The sequence below is a fragment of the Aedes aegypti genome, chromosome 2, assembly GCF_002204515.2.
Source record: "Aedes aegypti strain LVP_AGWG chromosome 2, AaegL5.0 Primary Assembly, whole genome shotgun sequence".
NCBI lineage: Eukaryota > Metazoa > Arthropoda > Insecta > Diptera > Culicidae > Aedes > Aedes aegypti.
This window is the reverse complement of record NC_035108.1, coordinates 422,642,324-422,663,275: the sequence shown is the minus strand read 5'-3', so window position 1 is coordinate 422,663,275 and position 20,952 is coordinate 422,642,324. Positions and strand designations below refer to the sequence as shown.

Genomic DNA, 20,952 nt, shown 5'->3' with positions numbered 1-20,952 from the left:
AACTCGTGACTGATTCTATTCGAGCAGAGCGTTATGTCTAACACTTCTTCTCTATTAGAAACCATGAAGGTTGGGCGATTGCCTATGTTAAGTAATCCAAGGTCTGTACTACTTAAGTATTCCATCAGACTGGAGCCTCTCAAATTGATATCCGAGCTGCCCCAGATGATGTGATGAGCATTGGCATCACTGCCCACAATCAGCGGAAGGCCTTTTGTTACGCAGTGTACGACAACTCGTTTGAAGTCATCCGTTGGGGATGGTTCATCATGTGGTAAATATACCGAACAATAGACGTATTTCCTGTTGAGGTCACCAACAGAAACATCGATTGTGACAGCACATACATCTCTGGTAGTTAACTCAGAAATGAGTGTAGCAACGATTGCTTTATTAACGAGCACGCATGCGCGGGGCATGGAGCGCGAGTTTGCCATTTCAAGCTTGCTAAAAGTAGCAAAAACTGGGTCCACAAGGTTACCTAGATAGAAGTTCCCTCTACGAAAGTAGGGTTCTTGAACTAGCGCCACTTGGGCTGCACCATTTTGCATGAGTCTGCAAAGATTGATCGTTGCTGTTCTTTTATGCTGAAGATTGATCTGAGCTAACCTAACCGTAGCCACTACCCAAACTAGGCAGGATTGAGCTTTTTGCAATCTCAGCACGAAAAAGACCAGCAACGAAAAAACCAGATCGGTATCTATTTAAAGTCGCCAAAGGCGAAAGAGCACAGAATACACTGTGTAAAACGCATAATGCGAATCCATATAGGTGATAATTTAAATTAAATGTCAACATATTCATAATCCCACCCTTATTAAGCCTCAAGATAGAGACTGAAGAAGGGCAGCCGATTATCTCGGAGAAACACAAGGTCACCTGCACCATTGCTCCGGGTAGCACAGGAAGGACTCAATACTGTGGAGGGCGCCCTGGTACCCCACAGGCTCCGTTTGCGGTTAGGTTTTATTTAGACCCCCCTAACCATTCATTCTTAGGCACGGTACGCATCACACCATAAATTAGGGGTCACCTGTGAGGTGGACTTTTACCACCGGAACAGGCAATCCGTAGTGTTAATTCTTAGCCAGTTGAAACAACCGCTACCGACACTACGCGGCTATCTAGGCTGCTCGGGAAAAGGAGGTTAATATTGATGATTAACTCCTGACGTGCCCAAGCAGCCACTAACAAATTTTTGGTTTTGCCCTTCGCGCAAGAGAGTCGTTGAGGCTCGTGCCAGGCAGATGAAAGATAATATCCGTCACGATAACGGTCGTTTCCGGAATTTTCCTGATAGAGTATCGAGCAAGGCTCATTTTTCAGTTAACGATCGCTTGATCATGAATCATACCCATCAGGAAGATCATAATCATGCTCATTCACAAATTAATTTTAATCCCTTGGGTAGCCGTTCGAATCTTTCAATCTACCCACGGAAAATCCTTTGCCGATATTGTAGCAGGTAATTTGAACTCCTCCCCTATTCGTACTATGAGTACCCATTCTACTTGTTTCAAATCAAAAGGAAAAAAACCCTACCGCCACAGGTAACTCCTACTCGGCTTCTTCGTCTACCGAAAATTCTAATGGGAAATCATCAGATAATGTTCCCACTTCAATTGATATGTCTGCCTCTGATTTTAATTTTCTAACTGAACAATTGAATCTAATGATTGATGCAATGTTCAAAGCCACCACTATGACTAAAGCAGTCCAAGTTGGTGTAAAATTTACAAATCAAATTGTTATTGGATTACGTTTTTCTAATGGATCCAAATAATAATTTAAATATTTCAAATTGGAATGCTCGTTCTCTGAATGGTAAAGAGGACGAGCTGTTTAATTTTCTTACAATTAATAACGTGCATATAGCAGTTATTATCGAAACGTATTTATAACCTGGATCTAAACTCAAAAGAGATCCTAACTTTTTTGTTTATCGTAATGATCGACTTGATGGGGCATGTGGGGGAGTTGTAATCATCATTCATAGGAGTATAAAACATCAACTGTTTTCGTCATTTGAAACTAAAGTTTTTGAATCTTTAGGTGTTTCAGTTGGTAAATATACTTTCATACTAATATAATATACTATTTGCCTTTTCAATGCTCTGAACAGCAATAATTTGCTCCGAACTGACTTGCGAAAATTGACTCGCAATAAGTCAATTTTTTTGTCATTGGTGCCTTTAATGCCAAACATTGGTCATGGAATAATTCTCAAAGTAATTCCAATTAGCCAATTAGTTACTCATGCTGATTTTGATTCTGATCATGTACCTGTTACATTTCAAATATCCCATGAAGCGATTCTCAATCCTATCAGCTCCACTTTCAATTATTTTCGAGCCGACTGGAATATATATGAAACGTATATTGACTCTGATCTTGATGTTAACAATTCATTACAAACTAAACTTGATATTGATAATGCTTGAAACTTCCCCAGTTATTAGCTGAGAGCTTTCTTTGCCAAAGTTGCCATTTTCGTATTCGTATATCGTGTGGCAGGTACGATAATACTCTATGCCCAGGGAGTCAAAGAAATTTTCAATACGAAAAGATCCTTGACCCACCGGAAATCGAATCCAGACACCTTCAGCATGGCTTTGCTTTGTAGTTGCGGACTCTAACCACTTGGCTAAGGAAGGCCCCTCTCCAAAGGACTAGTAGTTGTAATACCAAGAAGAAGGTCCTACAAACGATTGAAAATAATTTTTAAGATAGTTATGAAGCTGCCACCTCGGTAATAAATTACATAGAATATTCAGAGGTGAAATATTGGCGCTAATGTCAAATAAAACTATTCATAATTTTAGACAAAAGCCGTTACAAATCTCTATTGCCTCGAAAAGTGTTCCATATGATTAGGTGGAGTTAGGCTTTTTTCTTACATGTTTTTGATGTTAAATTCACATGATTTTCTAATTTCGTAAAATAAGAAACATCAAAAGTATGTGATTAGGACTCCAGTTCCTAAGGAAATAACTCTTTTCTCTCTAGAAGAATGGTCAACTAGTAAGAAATTCAATTAATTATCGTCTTTTCTTAGAAATAACCCAGAAGCCCATTCAACTAAACGAAAACCAGCTTCTTTGCTTCGAATGCACAAAAGCCCGTCTACTAAAAGTCCCTTCCCACAACAATGGGGCCAGAACCAGTTTACAACTTTCAAGACGTTCTTCTTAATTAAATTACTGCCGCCTCCTGTTAAACATGAAAGGAAGAACTTACGATTCGGAAACTCACCAGCATTATTGATTTCTCGACGCCGGAGCTGCTTTTTGTGCTTCATTCGTCTATTTTGAAACCACGTCTTAACTTGGGTCTCACTAAGACCCAAAGCCGACGCCAGCTCCACTCGCTCGGGGGTCGATAAATATCTAGGATGAAGAGAAGAAAAATACGCACATATCAAACAACTCCTGCTCTGTGGGTTTACATATATAAATTGATTTCGATCATATCATAATTATAAACACATTATCAAATTTTGTGCGAAAAATAAAGAACACATCATTACTCACCGTTGAGCTTCGAATCGCTTCTCCAGTCCGGTCAGCTGGGGGTCACTGAAAACGGTTCGTGCTTTCCGCCTCCGACAGTGCCTCAGTGCGCTCATTCCCATGCCTAGGCCAAGTGCTATGTCCGGACAACCACCTCCCGGGAACAAAGGAGATCCGGCAAAAAGGCCCGCTGGTATGCAGAAGTAAAAATGAAAACCAAACCAAAAATCAATTTCGATCGTAATTGAATCAACACAAAACACTTTCGTCCGATTTGCACTTACTCTCGTTCGAGCATATGCTGACCTGTGCTTAAAACACAGGAAAAACTTTTCCAACAATTAAATTAGGCAGGAATGATGTGACACAATCAATTCCCGAGACTTACCCTGGGAAAGAAAGTATGGATCTACTGTTTTGTAGCCACTGGCCGATGGAGCCAGATAGGCACCGAGTGCCATTTGTAGATAGCCTGGATCGCCATACGGTCCTCCTGGATAGATGACAGTCGGGTTTGGGGTGCTGAACTGGGGCCCTGGTGGACCACTTTGTTGGGGACCACCTTGATTGTTCAGAGGAAGTTTGTTGTACCTAATTGGGAGAGAGATTTTTTTTTAATATTTGCTCTATATGAGTTGCTCCAAATTCCAAATGTCATTGATTTTATAGATTGATAACTTGTTTAATTTTTTATATGTAATATTAAAATTAAAATATCAAAGCGTAATAAAATTGTGTTTTAGGCATGACAATTAAAAAGAGTCATGGAAAAGGTACTGATCTAGGCAAATAATCTAGCTATATTCCTTCGAATATGAGTCTTGAGACCTGTAGGTTTCAGGGATTACTCTTTCTTTTATGAAAAACTTAAAATTAGAATAAATCCAATTTTAACTTCATATACGATCCATGAACATTATGGACGAAAACGGGTTACTCGGGAAACGGACAAGACTGATAAAGGCTTTAGTGGATCTCAGCCTTCTGGTGAAGCCCGTAGATACTAAGCAAAGCTATTATTTGCGGGTGTCTGGGTTCAATTCTCGGTTGGTCTAGAATCTTTTCGTAATACACAGCTAAAAATATGTTGTAAATTTCAGTTTATTTTCATGCACATATTTGGAGCATCAAAATAAACTGAAATGTCAACGACAAATCGCTAATTTTTCAATCGAATGTACTTTAATTTTACATGATCATGTAACATTCAAGCATCTTTAGTTGAAAATCAAACGTGATGCTGTAGCAAAACATGAATTTGATTTACTTCTACTAAGCTCTTCTGTTTACGTTACATAAAAACTTAAATATTTTTATCTGTGTAGAATTATCCTAGACTTCCCTGAGCATAGAAGACGAATTCCATCCAGAATGAGTCGAAAAAATAAAAATCGTGCTCGATAGTCTTTGATTTGGATTAAATTTTGCGCATGTTTTTGGCATGGCAGAATAAGTGCTTTCCATAAAAAATTGATCATTTTGACTCAAGTATAACTTTTGAAAATGGCCTATACATTTTTGAATGCAACTTATTTGAAAAATGCTAACTCCAAAACTGTTGATTTTAGAGACAAATGTTCTATGGTGCAGTTGTAGTGAACCGTTTGGACTATAAGAAAAAAATATGCACTGAAAAAATATTTTATTTATTTTCATTAAAAAATCAAAAATAAAACTTAAATTTTAAATTACACAAAAACCCCATTTTTAATATTTTTTAAATTTTTACCATAGAATCTTGAAAGTAAACATATGTTTGTGACAAAGTTTCATGATGGAAAATTTTTAATAAAAAGGTTTTCTAAGAACAACTTTTTAACGATTTTCAAAATTTGGATTTTTTGTCAAAATATATACGTTCTTTGGATACAGTAAGCATCTTGAATTGATTCTAAGCCATGATGATTATATGAATAATTTCTCTAGAAGTAGCCATTTTAGATTTATATCGAGTTTAATGCATAAAATATTATTTTAATATTAAAATAGGCCATTTTCATTGATTGATTGATTATTCTCGATTTACATCAAGGAAAATAAGTAAGTGGAAAGAAATATGGTCTTTACTCTCGAAAACGTATTATTATTAATGGAGAAACGCGAATAACTTATAAAAATGGCATATTTTTATCTTTAAATAATATTTTTTGCATTAAACTTGATATAATTCTAAAATGGCTACTTCTAGAGAAATTATTCATATGATCATCATGGCTTCAAATCATTTCAAGATGCTTACTGTATCATCAGAACGTATTTACATTGACAAAATATCAAAATTTTGAAAATCGACCATAAGTTGTTTTTAGAAAAACTTTTTTTTTTAAATTTCTCCATCATGAAACTTTGTCCCAAACATCTGTTTACTATCAAGATTAAATAGTGAAAATTTGAAAAATATTAAAAATGGGGTTTTTGTGTAATTTAAAATTTAAGTTTTATTTATTAATTTGTTATGAAAATAAATAAAATATTTTTTCAGTGTATATTTTTTTCTTATAGTCCAAACGGTTCACTACAACTTCTTCATATAACATTTTTCTCCAAAATCAACAGTTTCGGAGTTAGAATTTTTCAAATAAGTTGCATGCAAAAATGTATAGGCCATTTTCAAAAGTTATACTTGAGTCAAAATGATCATTTTTTCTATGGAAAGCACTTATTTTACCATATCGAAAACATGTGCAAAATTTGATCCAAATCTAAGATGGTCGAGTTCTGTGACTGACCGATTTGCCATGGAATTCGTCAGAAGTATATCGTGTCTGCTAGAGATGGGCAAAATGATCAAATTTTAAGAGCGAGTCGTAGGTGACTCACTCACAAAAGTGAATCGACTCTTTTGATCGATTCGGTGACTCTTTTATAAAACCAAAAATAAATCATGTATTTTACACAAGAAACAAAAAGTATAACAGTTTTTGAATGAGAATATTTTTCGTACAGTGGCTTTAATTACACAGCGTAACAAAAATGACACTTTCGCGTGTCTCAAGGATCAAATTATGTGTCTCTAGTAGATTTTGGGTCGCTGAATCTGATGCCGTTCTCAGAAATGTTCCAGCACGTCACAATTTTTAGCCACAGGTCGCCAAAGTTGTATGAAACACTGGTTTTATTGATGTTTACATGAAATTTAAAGTATGATTTATCAAACTTTTTTGTGATATAATCTACCAAACATGCTAAATAAGACTTGAACTTTTAATTTAGATACAAATCAGTTGAAATTTTACGATAAAATTTAGGTTAAATCTATTTTTTCAACATGTTTGCAGTCTTCATATAAAATTCTTCGTTTCCCTTATATGGCATAATACAATACTTTTCTGAACCACCAAAAAATAACATTTTACCATCGAAAATATTATGTACTTCGTTGATAATTATTGTTCTATGCATAAAGTTTGAATTCTGTGACAAATTGAGCAAACGAATTGCCGTACAAGTTGGAAAACTTGCATGCAAGTTGGCTGAAACAGTCAAATTTAGCATTTTCAACCGTCAATATCTCAAAAACTAGACGTGCCATGATATTTCTGAAAACGGCAATGGACTCAGCAACCCTTAATTTAGTAAATATCGGTATTTTGGTTCTTGAGACAAAACCGTGTTCCGCAGTGTTATTAATACATGTTCGAATTGTTTGACTATGACAGTTGCAACTCGAAAATTTGATTCCTAGTAAACTTTTAAGCCCTCTTCCAAAATATTAGGTACAAATGAATCATGACTCTTTTGAAAAGAACCGTGATTCGTTCACTCATTTTCGAGAGTCGACTCTTTTGAATGATTCGTGAGTGAGTCGCCCATCTCTAGTGTCTGCCCACTGAGTCGAAAAGAACTTAGTAACATTCAAGATATGATCCAAGCTTAACGCATCTTTTTGTATCCAAGTTTCTGGCAAACATTCTGTTGCGACGGATCAGCAAGTGTTTTTAGTGAAATTGGCGACACTGTCATCCAATAGTGTAAAGTAGTTTAAGAATTAATTGAGAGATTTATAGCTTGTGTGTAGTGTATACAATACATTTGGTTGGAGATTTTGTGTCATAAGACATTTAAAACGGTATTAGCATGTAGAGAAATCAATTAAAATATGTTATTACAGCATTGGAGCTGACGTAACATATACGCTGCTTTAACTATGAGTTTCATCGAACTAGAGACGAATATCTCCAACACATTCCAAGTTATATATAGTTTAAGATAGTACAATAAGTTTCTTAAGAAGATTTGTTGTATTGAAAATAAATTAAGTTGTGGTCACTTTCTTCATTTTTATTTGCACAAAATGTGATTTTTTAAACATTTTCGGGCAATTCATTTATTAAACATTTAGCTTTTACCTTACAAGGTTGAATGTGGGTATGTTTTAAAAAATAGGAGCTTCAAAGACCACATGCTTGAAAGAAGATACCAAGCAAACTGACCGAAAAGATACTAGGATAATTAGATTATTAAGATAATTAGGAACCAATGAAAGAAAACTAGAAACTAGATACCTAGAAAAACTAAAAAAGTAATTTTATAAGGATTTTGAAAAATGATTCGTCAAGAATTCAACTAAACCCTTCTCAAAGGGCACATATATTTCTCAAGATTTCTTCGAAAAATGTTGTCAGGGATTATTCTCGGCATTTTGACATGACTTTTTCCAGGAATTTCACCAGAAATTAATTTAGGAATTTGTCCGAGAGACTATTGGTAGTCTACAAGATTTCATTAATTTAATATTTCGCCGCGTTGCCTGAGAAATCTAGAGATTTTTGTTTAGGATATTAAGAAGAAAAAAAATCAAGAACGCCCTAATTTTTTTTGGACTGTGTTCAATGATTCTTCTATTGAATTTCGTATTATCCCTAGCTCAAAGGGGAAACAATAACCTCAGGTATTGGCGTAGCTAGGATTTTTTTCTGAAGGGGGCATAGGGGGGGCTTAGCAAATACTTGTTTTACAGAAGTAACGTCGGTCGCAATAATCAAGATTTTCACAAATTTCGTAATTTTAACAGATTTGTATTGTTTTATTTATTTGTCTCATTTCGTGGTACATCATTTATATTTATAAATTTCAATTTTCGCTACGGAAAAGATTCATTATTTCTGTAATCCAGTATAAAATCCTTTAAGAATTCTAACAAAAAAAAACTCACAAGGAATGTCTTTTGTGATGCTTCCACGATTTTTTCAGGTAATCAACCATGTGCTTTGAAAAGATTTCCCTGTGAATTCCTACGGGAATTTCTTCATGAATTATTTTCGTACTTTTCAGTGCTTTCTCCATGACTCCTTTACCAGTTTTCACTGAGTTCGCCTGGGATTACCACAAAAAATTATACCCAGACTTTATGATCACCAGAAAACTCCTCGAAAACTCAAACGGGGTTGGTGGTCTAATGGCTACCGCTTCTGCTTCATATGCAGAAGGTCATGGGTTCAATCCCAGGCTCGCCCCTTTCCTCCTACTTTGTAGTTGTATCGCTAGAACCAGAAACGGACAAGAAACCGTTTTCCTACGCTTCACTCTAACATCATTATAGCATGCCTTTCCTTACGCCTGATACATAGGCAGTCTGCTAACCAAATAGCAAACCTCTCTGCCATGCCTTTGCCCCAACCCCTCCCGCATGAACTGGCGTAGATGCAGTGGAATATACGGTCTACATGGGAGCCAGTTCAATGCATCATCAATTCCTCCCCCTTCCCTCATTGGTCTGCATTCTGACGTGGCAGGCGCTATTGTTGCCTCAAAATAGAAGATCGCCAGTACTTATACACTGAGGGTGTCTGTTAGTCCCAAACAGTCATTCGGTTGGTTCCTTGTGTAACTGCAGCTGATCTGGCGATACTGGAGTAGCAACCACGGGCGGCCAATCAAGCTCAAGCTCAAGCTCATATAAATTCTTTTAATATTTTCGACTGGAAGGTCCTCAACGTACTTGTTACAATTTACTTTTTATCAATTGTTACTTTAAATTATCCTCCAGTTGTTCATTAATAATTTGTTAATGATTTTCAGGAATAATTGAGGAGTTCTCCAAACAAAATAGTATACTAAATTCTAGAAGTCTCACCAAAAATGTCATCAATATCACCAAGCAAGGATTCATTCCACGAATTCTTCAAAGAGTTCGCCAAAAATTCATGCTAAAGTTTCTCTTCAGAAGTTTTTAAAAAAATCGCAGAAAAAATTATCCAGACTTCCTGCAAAAAAAAAAAAAGATTCTTCCAGGTGTTAATCCAAGGATTCCTTGTAAAATTCCACAAGTATTTCATAAGTAATTAAAAGAAATTCGATAGGAAAAATGTTTCTCAAAGAAGTTGTCCGCAGATCTATCAGCATTTTTTCACAGATAATATATTTTTTTTTTGATTTCTCCAACATAAATTAGCAACATCCAGCATTCCTTCAAAACCCTCTCGAAAACCCTGACTAAGAAATATTTATAGAATTCTAACTTTCCTATAAATTTTCTAGCGGAATATGTTCAACAGTTCTTTCGAAATCTCTTCTGTGAAAATACTCTAAGATTTCCGGAATAATTTGTTCAGGGATTTCTTAGAAAACTACATTATTGTTTCCTAAGATTCTCCCGAAAAATTTACCAGAGATTAATCTAAGTATTTTCCAGTGAATTTTAAAACACACTAACCATTCTTTTAGGAATTTTTGAAGAAATTTTACATCAAATCTACTAAGATTTTGCAATTCATTCTTGAACTTCTAAAAAAGAATTCTCCTATTCTATCAGGTTCAATAAGTAAGCCCAATAGTAATTTCAGATTTCTTCCATAAATATCATTTAAAAATGTATACACTCTTTATTTTTTACGCCAGGAAATTATCAATATTTTAAGGGATTGCTTTACAAATTCCTCTACGAATCACTCCATATCAGATTTCCAGAGAAATACATGTAAAAAAGGTTTGAAAGAATTTTGCTGGTAGATTTTTGGTTAATTGCAGCTTAAATATAATTTTTTTAAAAGTTAATAAATTCCTGCCGTAATATTCAAGAATTAAACCGTAGAATTTCTGAAACTTGTTGACAATGTACCTCACACAAAAGCTTAAGTGGTCCTTGTAGGATTTACTACTGTAGGATTTACTACTGTAGGATTTACTACTGTAGGATTTACTACTGTAGGATTTACTACTGTTTTTTTCATCTTCAAACAAATTTTTTTAAAGTGTCTATTATCGATTATTTTGTAGCACTGTAGAAGTTCAACGCGAAAATATTTCCGGTTTTTTAAGAGCACTACCAAAGTTGCATTGAGGTTATATTTGTAGTGTAAGATTTTAATCAATTTAAATCTTAGGAGAAACTTTTGAATTACTTTGAAAACTTTTTGAGGAATTCCTGATGGACTTTCAAAAATCAGGAATACCACTATGAGAAAGCCAGAAAGCCTCTAGAAATTCTGCCCTCGTATCGCACAAAAATTCAAACCAAGAATATGGATTCTGACAATAATTGGTTACATTATTTCTAGAGAAGTGTTTTAAGGAAGATCAAAACAAATTTCTTTATGAATATCTTAATAAATGCTTTTCCTCTTCCCAGTTATTTCGGTACACGTTTCTCTACAGATTCCTTTACCACTATGCTAATTTCGGAAGCAAAAGTTTTCCTGGGGTTTTCCAACAAATTTCCTCTGAAGATTCGAATGCAAGAGACATTTCAAAAAAAAAAAATTTCTTTCAAATTCTTAAATAAACCTGAAAAAAGCAAAAAAGTAGACATAGAATGAATGGATGTTCACCAGGAGGAATTGAAGCTTTGAAAGTATGAACATATCCCACAATATTATTTGACTAAGTTCCAAAAGATTTGCAAAACTTCTGAAGACACCTTTTAATATTCCTTGAGGATTTTGATCATACATATTCTATTAATAATAAAAAACAGGTTAAATTACTGCCATTCATCTGAAGAAAAGTTGGCCATGTCGAAATTCCTTGAAAGTTAAGCCTTATTATCGCGCTATGTATTGTCTGAGAAATTCCTTTAGTAGTTTTGTCTATTTTTTCGGACATTATACGAGTTGAAGTTAATGTACTTGTATTTGTAATCTTAGTAATATTCAGTGAATTCTCATAGGAAAAATCAACATCACCGAACACATGAGAAAGCACAATGCAGTGAATATGCTGCTTAATGCTGAATCAGCATTATTTGGATTATTCAGAAAGAAAAAATAATTTCAGAAATCAAATTTACAGGATATTGACGTTTTTTCGTACCACGGTATTTTAGCAACGAAGATGTCGAAAAACATGCGCTTATCGCATACAATAAGAAGCTACTTCTAATAGTAACCAATCGATCGACAGCCGGACGATTAAGCTTTCGGTTGTCGCGATATTCCAAGTCAGAACCGCCACGCTGATGTTGTGTAAGTTAATCGAGGTTTTCTCTTAAATAACGCAACTACTTACAGAAGAGATTTTTGTCAATAACAAGAGCCAAAAGTTTTTGATTCGTGTTATATTGTATTTTTTTTATTTTAATTTTTATTAGTATCAAAAATTCTTGGGGGGGCCTGGATGATCCTGGAGCGGGCCCCTGTTCCTACGCCAATGACCTCAGGTTCGGCATGCTTAATCTTTCCGGGTTTCACGAGGCAGGGAATGATCGAACTGCCATACGTAAAAACTCACGTCACATATCCTACTCTAACCTGTCCTTTTCCTCTCTCTCCTTCACTTCTTCCGGGCCCGTCTTCTTCCACCATCCATCACCATGACTTTCGTCGCCCGATTAAAGGATACCAACTACGTCCTGACCATCCCTCTGATGCTGGGTATAGAAAGCTCCTATAGTGTTGATGGTGGATGATGGCATAGTAAGGTTGACTGTTCTACTATGGCCTAACATGGGACTAACTGACGGAGAACAAAAATAACGAGCGCTACCTGCACTGTATTTTCACATAAATCCACGATATAATTGCAAACAAAACCACAAAAAAACACTCCACACTAAACTACGAACACTTACATCCATGCCGGGAATTTTTTCAAAAATACATCTAAAATTTACCCCAGAGATTTATTGAATTTCCTCCTGTCTTCAATCAGTTTATTCAGTGATTTTCTTGTTCATGTTCCAAATATTTCCTTCAATATTTTCATCCAGGACTTCTTTAATAATTGAACTAGTCATATCTCTAAAGATACCTCCAGAAGTTACTCCAAAGATTTCTTGATGAATTATTTCTAGAATTTCCACAGACATTCTTACATAAATTACGTTGTAAGTTTTTTTAGCTTCTCCGAGAATACCTCCAATACTTTGTTTATGATTTCTTTGAGATTTTAACCAGTAAGTTCTTTAGAGAAACCACGAAGGCGTCCTGCAGAGATTTTTTTTTCCAGAGAACTTCAACAGAATTGTTAAACAAATATATACAAAATAGAAGAATGCTATATCCTAAAGTAATTGCTGATAAATTCCAGCGAAAAATACCCGATGAAATTATGCAGACGAAAACTCGTATAAGAATCTCTGAAGAAATCCTTGAAACCCTTTCGGATCCTTGAGATATGGTCTTGGAGCATTCGTAGGATGTACTAGAGTGATTCCACAGACAAAAACACGTAACGGTGATTCCTCTCCATACAAAAAATGGAAAAAAAGTATTGAAAAATATTTCTCATTATCTAATGAAGTTTCTTTACACTGATAGACCAGATAAAGCATTTTTTGGAACTATTTATTATCATCGCATGGTAAACCAATTTTAGGTATTTTTCAAACATCAATATTCTATGTTATCAACGTGTGATATTGGCTTCATCAAGCTATAAGGCACTTGAGCCCAGCTAGTAAATGGTTTGAAAATAGAATCGTTATCTTAGTATCGTTATATTTGTATCTTATTAAATGATTTTTGAACAAAAATGCCTTTTTATGGGCACCCAAAACAGAAGTATTTATCACACTCATCAATATAAGATCGTACTCAGTATTGTCGCATCCACTCCGGTTAGTCAAACGACAGAAAACCTATGTTGCGCAAGTTTGCGCAAGATGAGGTTGAGATTTATCGAAACTTGACAGATAAACCTTCAAATTAAGACTAGTGTGGTATGTGTGCGAGTTTGTGCTCCTATTTCAAAAGTAAGTTGAATTTCATTTGGTTTGGGGACCGTCCAAAAATGACGTAGCATTTTAGAGGGGAGGGGGAAGTCCACGATTTTGCTACGAGCCATGTATTAGGTATTGGAAAATAGGCTACAATGGGGAGGGGGTTGTCAGCATTTAGCCATGGACGAGACGCTGCCTTTTCTCATATATTTTACAAAGGAGCAAAAAATGCAATTACATCGGTCATGTTCTTTAAAATGCTCTAATAAATTCAATTTCCACTCAATCTTCATGACATTTTAATAAAAGACTTTTAAATTATCGTAAAGAAATACAAATATTTTTGGAATAAATAATGAAAGTAAATTTTACGACTTTTTTCCACACTCGCATCACTGTGCATCGAATCACACTAACACGTTCTGCTGATTTCGTTGCTTAAAACAAAACAATACTTCGAGCAACATGCTCACCAGATGATAATGGTGTCAATTGGACGAGGGATTTTAAAGAAATTTGTTCTAAGAAACTCTGAAAATTTCAAACAACTATTTGGATCTCAGTCAAATATTTGGCCCGTGTACTAATAACTTACAAGACAATACTTTTGCCCCATTTTACTCTACTAGATTTTCTAAAAGGTTCTATTTCAAGAAATATAACATTCATGGTGGTAAGCTTCATCGAAGTTAATACGCCAATCGCGTATTATCCTCGATTTTACTATGGTAAAATCGAGGATAATACGCGATTGGCGTATTAACTTCGATGGAGCTTACCACTATCAGTATCACAGATAAAATGCGAACTTCAACCCCATAGTAGAGGCAAAAAATTCGCATTGTACAGGACAAAAGTTCGAGATGAGTAAACGACAACGTAATGACGTTGTTTATGATGGCTCTTTTCACACTCATTTGTTTTCCCTGAAGAGAAACTCTTGGCATTACGTCGCAAAAGTTACACAGGCTGTTTTTCGATCCCTTCCAAAATTAATTTGAAATTCCCCGCCATCAGTTTTGTAAAGTTAATCCATTTCCAGTAGTCAAATTGAAAGCGTTGAAAGGATTTTGATTGTTTTGCTTTGAAAATCTAGTGCAAACATTTGTCCCACGGCATCTGCGAACCGCAAAGCCGAGGTAAAAACTAAAATGTCTCCTACTGAAAGTACTTAAATGTTTACGTTAAATCAAATCAAGACCAACAATTGAAAAGGCCTCAAGTCCAAAATGTAAACAAATCGGTTTTCTGCTGATTTCAGTGTATAAGAGCCTATTCTTACTAAAACATGCAATAGTCATTTAAAAATATGCATAAAAGTTGAAAAAATTACATTTTTCTAAAAGGCCCCATCTCATTTTCCGCTAACCAGGATATTCATCGCAAATGCGGCCTTTTCTCAAAAAGGCCTCATTTCTATATCTGACGGAAACCAAGTTGAGGCCTGTTAAACAAACATCACAATTGCAATGTAGATTGCGAAAAACGTTCCAAATTCACTAAGTAGATGCAGGTTATACTACGGAGCGACTGCTCCTTGTATTATTTTATACAGTGGTTGTCTAAACGGCGAACATTATCGGGTTCCTGTAGACTGATGTATTTTGTATCATACTACCCAATAATACCTGTGTCAGCCTGTCTGTACTTCACAAATTAACAACAAAAACACGATTTGGTTTCAATTGCATGAAAAATAACGTTCAATTGCAATATTATTTCAATTGAACCAATATTTCCATACATTTTCTCGACGACAAACTCGCGTAGCACATACATACACGCAGCGAACTGGACTATCGAATTTCATACATTTTGCCTTATGAAAGGTGGAACGATTATTGCAATACGAACGCTTTATGTATCGTTTTAGCATCACTCCACATCAAGGCGTCGATAGGCGCGTGGTGTGCGCTCGGGCCTGTCGATCGCAAGGTTCTTGGTTCGATTCTAGGTTGCCGCGTAAGTGTTTTTTGTTTTCAAATTCTGGTTTCATAAGGCAAATTTATGAATTTCAACCCGATTTCTTGTGGCGAATTTTCATAAGGGGTTCCTATGTTTATCGATAGTCCATTTGCCTGAGTGTAATGTTCATGGATGACGAAGGGTTCAATCAATCACATATTTAATCGACCACACGAATCTTCTCTTGCTGTAGGGATCTCCATATACTTTACTTCACCACTTAACACTCTTCTACACTACAAATTTCTTATTTCATCATCAATTTTGAATGATTTTCAAAAGGCCACATCAGAAGATGACGAAAAAACAAGCCACAACTAGAAGGCCTCAACACATTTTAGAGTAAACAAAGGCGTCAACTCACAGGCCTCATCAGCGTCGGCCGGCGTCTATGGGCACAAATGAAAACTGCACAGCTTTTGGTGAAATAAAAGCCTGATTTCCTTTGACTCGTTTTTTTAGCAGGATTTTTTGCTAAAATGATAGTAATGAATATTCATAGCTATAAATCAGTTTATCCATCGACTTTCTGGACGATAAAAAAACATACAATGCTTAAATTCATAATTTAAATTTGATTTATTGATTGACAAAACAAGATTGCATTTTTCTCATTGTTTACTTTTTGGAGATGAGGCCTTTTGAATTGTTAGTCTTGAAATGCATCCTACAATCAATTATAATGAGCAATTCTCGCTGAGACCGGCCCAAATGTTTAAATTTATGCTCATTCGAAAGTTCCTGTCGAGTAAGTAAAGAAACTGCATTCGTTTGATCAAATGTGTAGACCCCTCGGTAGTTATAATGAAAGCATTCAATAAGAATTTTTTATGGTAAGAGATTATAAAATCTAAGAAATTATAGTAACTTTTTGGGTGTTATATGGTTATATTGAGTAATTCTCGCTGAGACCAGCCCACTATTTACATTATTTTTCCACATTTCATATGTGATGCAAGCATAAATCACTACTGCACCGTTATATGACCGCAAATTGCACCAGCGCAAAAATGCTCTACCTTTGTTTTTTTTTTTCATATCTCGTGTAAAACTAGCTCAGCTTTCCAGTGATGAGAAACTTTTTAAGTCGGTGGTTGCAAACACCATGAAATTAAGTTTTTCTGATAAACAGATAACGTTCAAATTTACACTCAAATCAACCTTATTCTTATGAAAATCCACCGGAGAACTTCGATTACATTGTTAGTCAGCAATTTCACAATATTTGGTTTGGGGCGCATAAATACAGATATTTGATCAGTTTTGTAAATGAAACTACTCATAATTAGCATTTTTAGGTGGGTCCATAATTAGCACGTCGGCAGCGAGCCGGATTACATGAGATTTAAATGGGGGGTCCATTATAGGAAACGTCAAATTTGTAAACATTTTATTATGGACCCCGGGAGGGTCCATAATAAGCTTTTGGACAACAGTTTTCCAAATGTACATTTCGCTGGAAAAATCGAATGTGTTTGTATGAAACGCGTACAATAAAGTAAAGACATTATACTTGTTATTACTTACTCCACAAAACGTATATCTGTCTGAGATATCATTGCGGAAAAGCATCGAGAATGAATTTAAACCTAAGGGGTCCATTACTAGCATTGAAACCCTACATGGATTTGCAAAATGTTTTAAAAAAACTGGTCCATTAGACAGCAACCATTTATTACGTAACGCTAAAATAGGAGGATTGCTGCCATTTTAACAATTCTTGACGCATTACTTTTATTTTCACACTATCAAATCGTTTAAATTTAGTTTTTAAGGCGAAGTAGGCCGTCATTGAAATTTGTACGCGACGTTGATGATTGTTGCTATTTCATCTCACAATTTCGAATCAAAGAAAATCAGTTGGTTATGCACTGACACAGCTGAAAAAGTATCAGCATACTTTATGTATGGTAGCGCGTATAGTAATACTTTTTCGAGTCAATAATAGTTCGAAAAAGGCTGAATTTTATCACTTTGAACTGCAAGCTGAAAAGTCATCATTGTTGCCAAAACGAATGACAGGCTACTTAGCCTTAAACGATTATTAGAATTGTAGAAAAGTCCACTGGTTTTGATTTATTCCGGTGGATCACTGGATCATATCGAATAAAAATGACCTAAACTTACTTTATCGTCAACTTTCACCCAAATAATTGAAATAAATCTGACTCCAAACGAACTTGTTTTTTATAGTTTCGACTATGTATGTCATGTGAGAACTCAACTAGGCAATGGGCCCAGTTTTGACATAGGGTATTTTATCAGTTCTTTGTGGGACCTTCATGGAACCGGTCCCAAATAGGTCAATTTCATTTTCTTCTAAACTGAAAAGTTTGGGTTTTGAATTTCATTATTTTCAAAAGCTAACTCAAATATGGTTGTGAAAAATCATTTCAAGTATGTTGGCCACCTAGATGACAGATTCAGTGTTTTTTTTTATAAAAGGAAGAGATTTCTAACTGAGGGCATGTTGTCAATTATTCTTCTATATGTAGATGTCCAACACACTACAATTAATTCTCCATAACTGGATATTGAAGGGAGTTATGGAGGTATCGAGTTATAGAACACAAAATTAGTGGAAATGCGATCCGAGGGTCCATAGAGGTAGCCATTAAATTCAATTTTTACTGTGGTTTTTTAACTCGATATCGAGTAAGGAAGATTAATCTATTTGTGATCGGTTCCACAGTTATCGCATAGAGATCCGAAAAAAAAATACGTAAGGCCAAATCTGGTCCCATATTCCAATTTGGCTCTTACATGACATCCATAGTCGTAAATTTGTAGTTAAGTTCAATTGAAGTCATGTTTTACAACTAAATGGGCAAAAGTCGACGAATAAGGGAGGTCATTGTTATCAGATATGACCCAGAAACTCTGAACCGATGGAATTTTTCAGTGGTCTTCGAAAACCTAGACATCCATACGATTTCACTCGACCTAATTCGCCAAAAATTGCCGCAATGCACTGTGTTATAGAGGTCTAAACTACCCCTTGAAAAAAGAGTAATTCATGAATAACTTTGTTACTTTAAAAGATAGAGTGATGATATGTTCAGCAAAAACACGGGTTTTTTTCATGACAAATAACTTTGTAGAAAACGCAAAAAATGTTAAAAATCTTGGAAAAATGTTATGATAAAAAATATGATTTTTAGGGGCTATTCACATACAACGGCATATATCTCAAAAAATATAAGAGATAGAAAAATCGTGTCTTCGACAAAGTTGTTTCAAATAGCCAATTCTACAACTTTGCCGAAGACACCATATGTCTATCTAAATGTTTTAAAAAAATAGTTTTTCTGTCTCACTGCTAGGTGGATTGATCACAAAACTTTTTTCGTCAAAAGTTGCGCTTCAATACACCAAGAAACTTCTCCGAACAAACTATATCGCTAAAATCAACGGTTTGGGCGCTATTCGAAAAGCGCATGAAATCGAGAAAATAATACACAGTGCAATGGCAGCAATGCGATTTTTGTTTTGTCATTTGCTGGGCGGATACGTATCAACACAATTTTCTGGTTAGGTTTTTGGGGTCAAGCATATTCCAAAACAGCATTTAAGACAGACAGAAGGTACGGTAACGTTGCTGTTAAGAGTTTTGAACGAACCTTTCTGTTGGCAACGGCTTTCGGTAATCCTCTTCACATCCACTTAATCCATTCAATACGGCTGGCCCATGGTTATTGTTTCTATTGCTATCACTGCGTATCACGTTACTATCACTAAATTTACTACTATTATTGTTGCAGCTGTTTCCGTTAGCATCACCACCTCTGAATTGGGGCACTTTGCGGGGACCTCCACAGGAGTCCGCCGAGGCATTGCTATTATTACTGCTGCTGCTTCTACTATTGCTACCCCCAATACCACTGTCGAGCACTTGCGACCCAGAAGGAGACCCTGGGGGTTTGGCCGATTTCACATTGAAATTAGCACTAATGTTATTGTTGTTATTCGTTTGAGTGACGGATCCATTTTGAAACAGTATATCCTCAATGGAGAATGGGACCTTGGATGCGATCGTGCCGCCGGGTGTCACACTACCGAGCACCGTCGGAGATTTGTTCGCCGTATCCTTGTAAGACAGCGGATGTAGGGCCATATTCCAAGTAATAGCTAAGAGTCACAACTATTTCACAACCGACCGATGCCTCTCCAATGGGACATTGAGCTATCAACGGAGAATAGTGTTGCTTCCGATTCAAACGAAGGACCTTAACGAACTGAGCGACGTTTCAAAACCGATAACCGTTCTAATCGATGCTTGCCGAAGGACGTTTAAAAGATTTATGAAGCCCGGAGAATTTAACGTGGGAAGTGCACCCATCGTGTGCCACATGCCCTCTTTCCAATCACGCGGAAAGGCTACAGGCGCACACACACATAGACAGCAAACGAGTCGTCAATCGCGGTGTGGCAAGGATAATGAGAATGTGTATCCCTGCGCCGCTTGCTGCTATAGTAACAATATAAGAGCACATAGAGCCAAGGAACGCGTCCCCGCTTGTTATCACATTGCATACTTGCAGCAGGAGCACGTAATGACCGTCCGGGAATGCTACGGGGCGGGATAGAAGCTGCCAGGGTGGGCAGGAAAAGACCGTTTATGTACAGAGATGGTAGCGACCGAGTGTCTCAACAATAGGAACTAGAGACTACAAGGAGATGAAAGTATGCATAAGAATTGTTCAGATTCAGAGTTTCCAGCCATTACATTGAACGGAATCCACGAAGAACTTTGTAAGCAAATGAAAAAGATATTTCAAAAAAATTGTATTGTATATAATCGCTTTTGGAACAGCATATCGTCGAAAAGTATTGCATTTTATTAATAATCATTTGATAACGAAAAACAACAATGCATTGAAATACAACTAGTGATCTAGTGAGGACATTGGTTGGTATGACCTGGAAAGTAAAATGTACGAAAGTTTTTGTTCGACCATAGATGGTGATGGTTCTCGGGAAATGTGGGAATCCCAGGAAATCTTATTTCCCGGGATCCCTAATTCGTAAGAATACTTCAAGAGGAATTTAATGAGGAATTCCTGGCCGAAATTATTGAAAAAATCCTATAAGACTTCTCAATAGATTTCCTGGAATAATCCCTAGATAAATATTCTAGCAAATAACAAGCAACAGACCAGCCGTGGATGAAAATATAAGAAAACGACTGGAAAAAGTGATGTAGGAATTTTTTGATGATTGCTTGTAAGGTTTCCTGAAAACATTAATTAAAGAATTTCTTTCAAAAATCTAGAATAAACCATTGATGTTTCTCTTTGAAAAACTCCTGCAGGAATCTTTGGAAGATCTGCTAGAGTATCTACTGGAACAGCAGTGGAAGAATAGATGGAAAAATCTCTAAAG

At 35.8% G+C, this 20,952-nt stretch overlaps 1 protein-coding gene across 1 annotated transcript in view; it reads right to left on the bottom strand.

Moving 5' to 3' along the window:
• LOC5568919 (brain-specific homeobox protein) overlaps nt 1–19,887 on the bottom strand; it is a 32,498-nt gene extending 12,611 nt beyond the window's left edge. Inside the window, exons 1-4 of the mRNA XM_001658191.2 lie at nt 19,191–19,887; nt 3,898–4,100; nt 3,531–3,699; nt 3,253–3,386 (exon numbers count right to left, since the gene is read on the bottom strand). Of these exons, the coding sequence (XP_001658241.2) occupies nt 3,253–3,386; nt 3,531–3,699; nt 3,898–4,100; nt 19,191–19,684 (1,000 nt within the window). The 5' untranslated portion in view covers nt 19,685–19,887. The remainder of the gene's footprint in view (nt 1–3,252; nt 3,387–3,530; nt 3,700–3,897; nt 4,101–19,190) is intronic.
• Between the last annotated feature and the right edge of the window lie 1,065 nt (nt 19,888–20,952).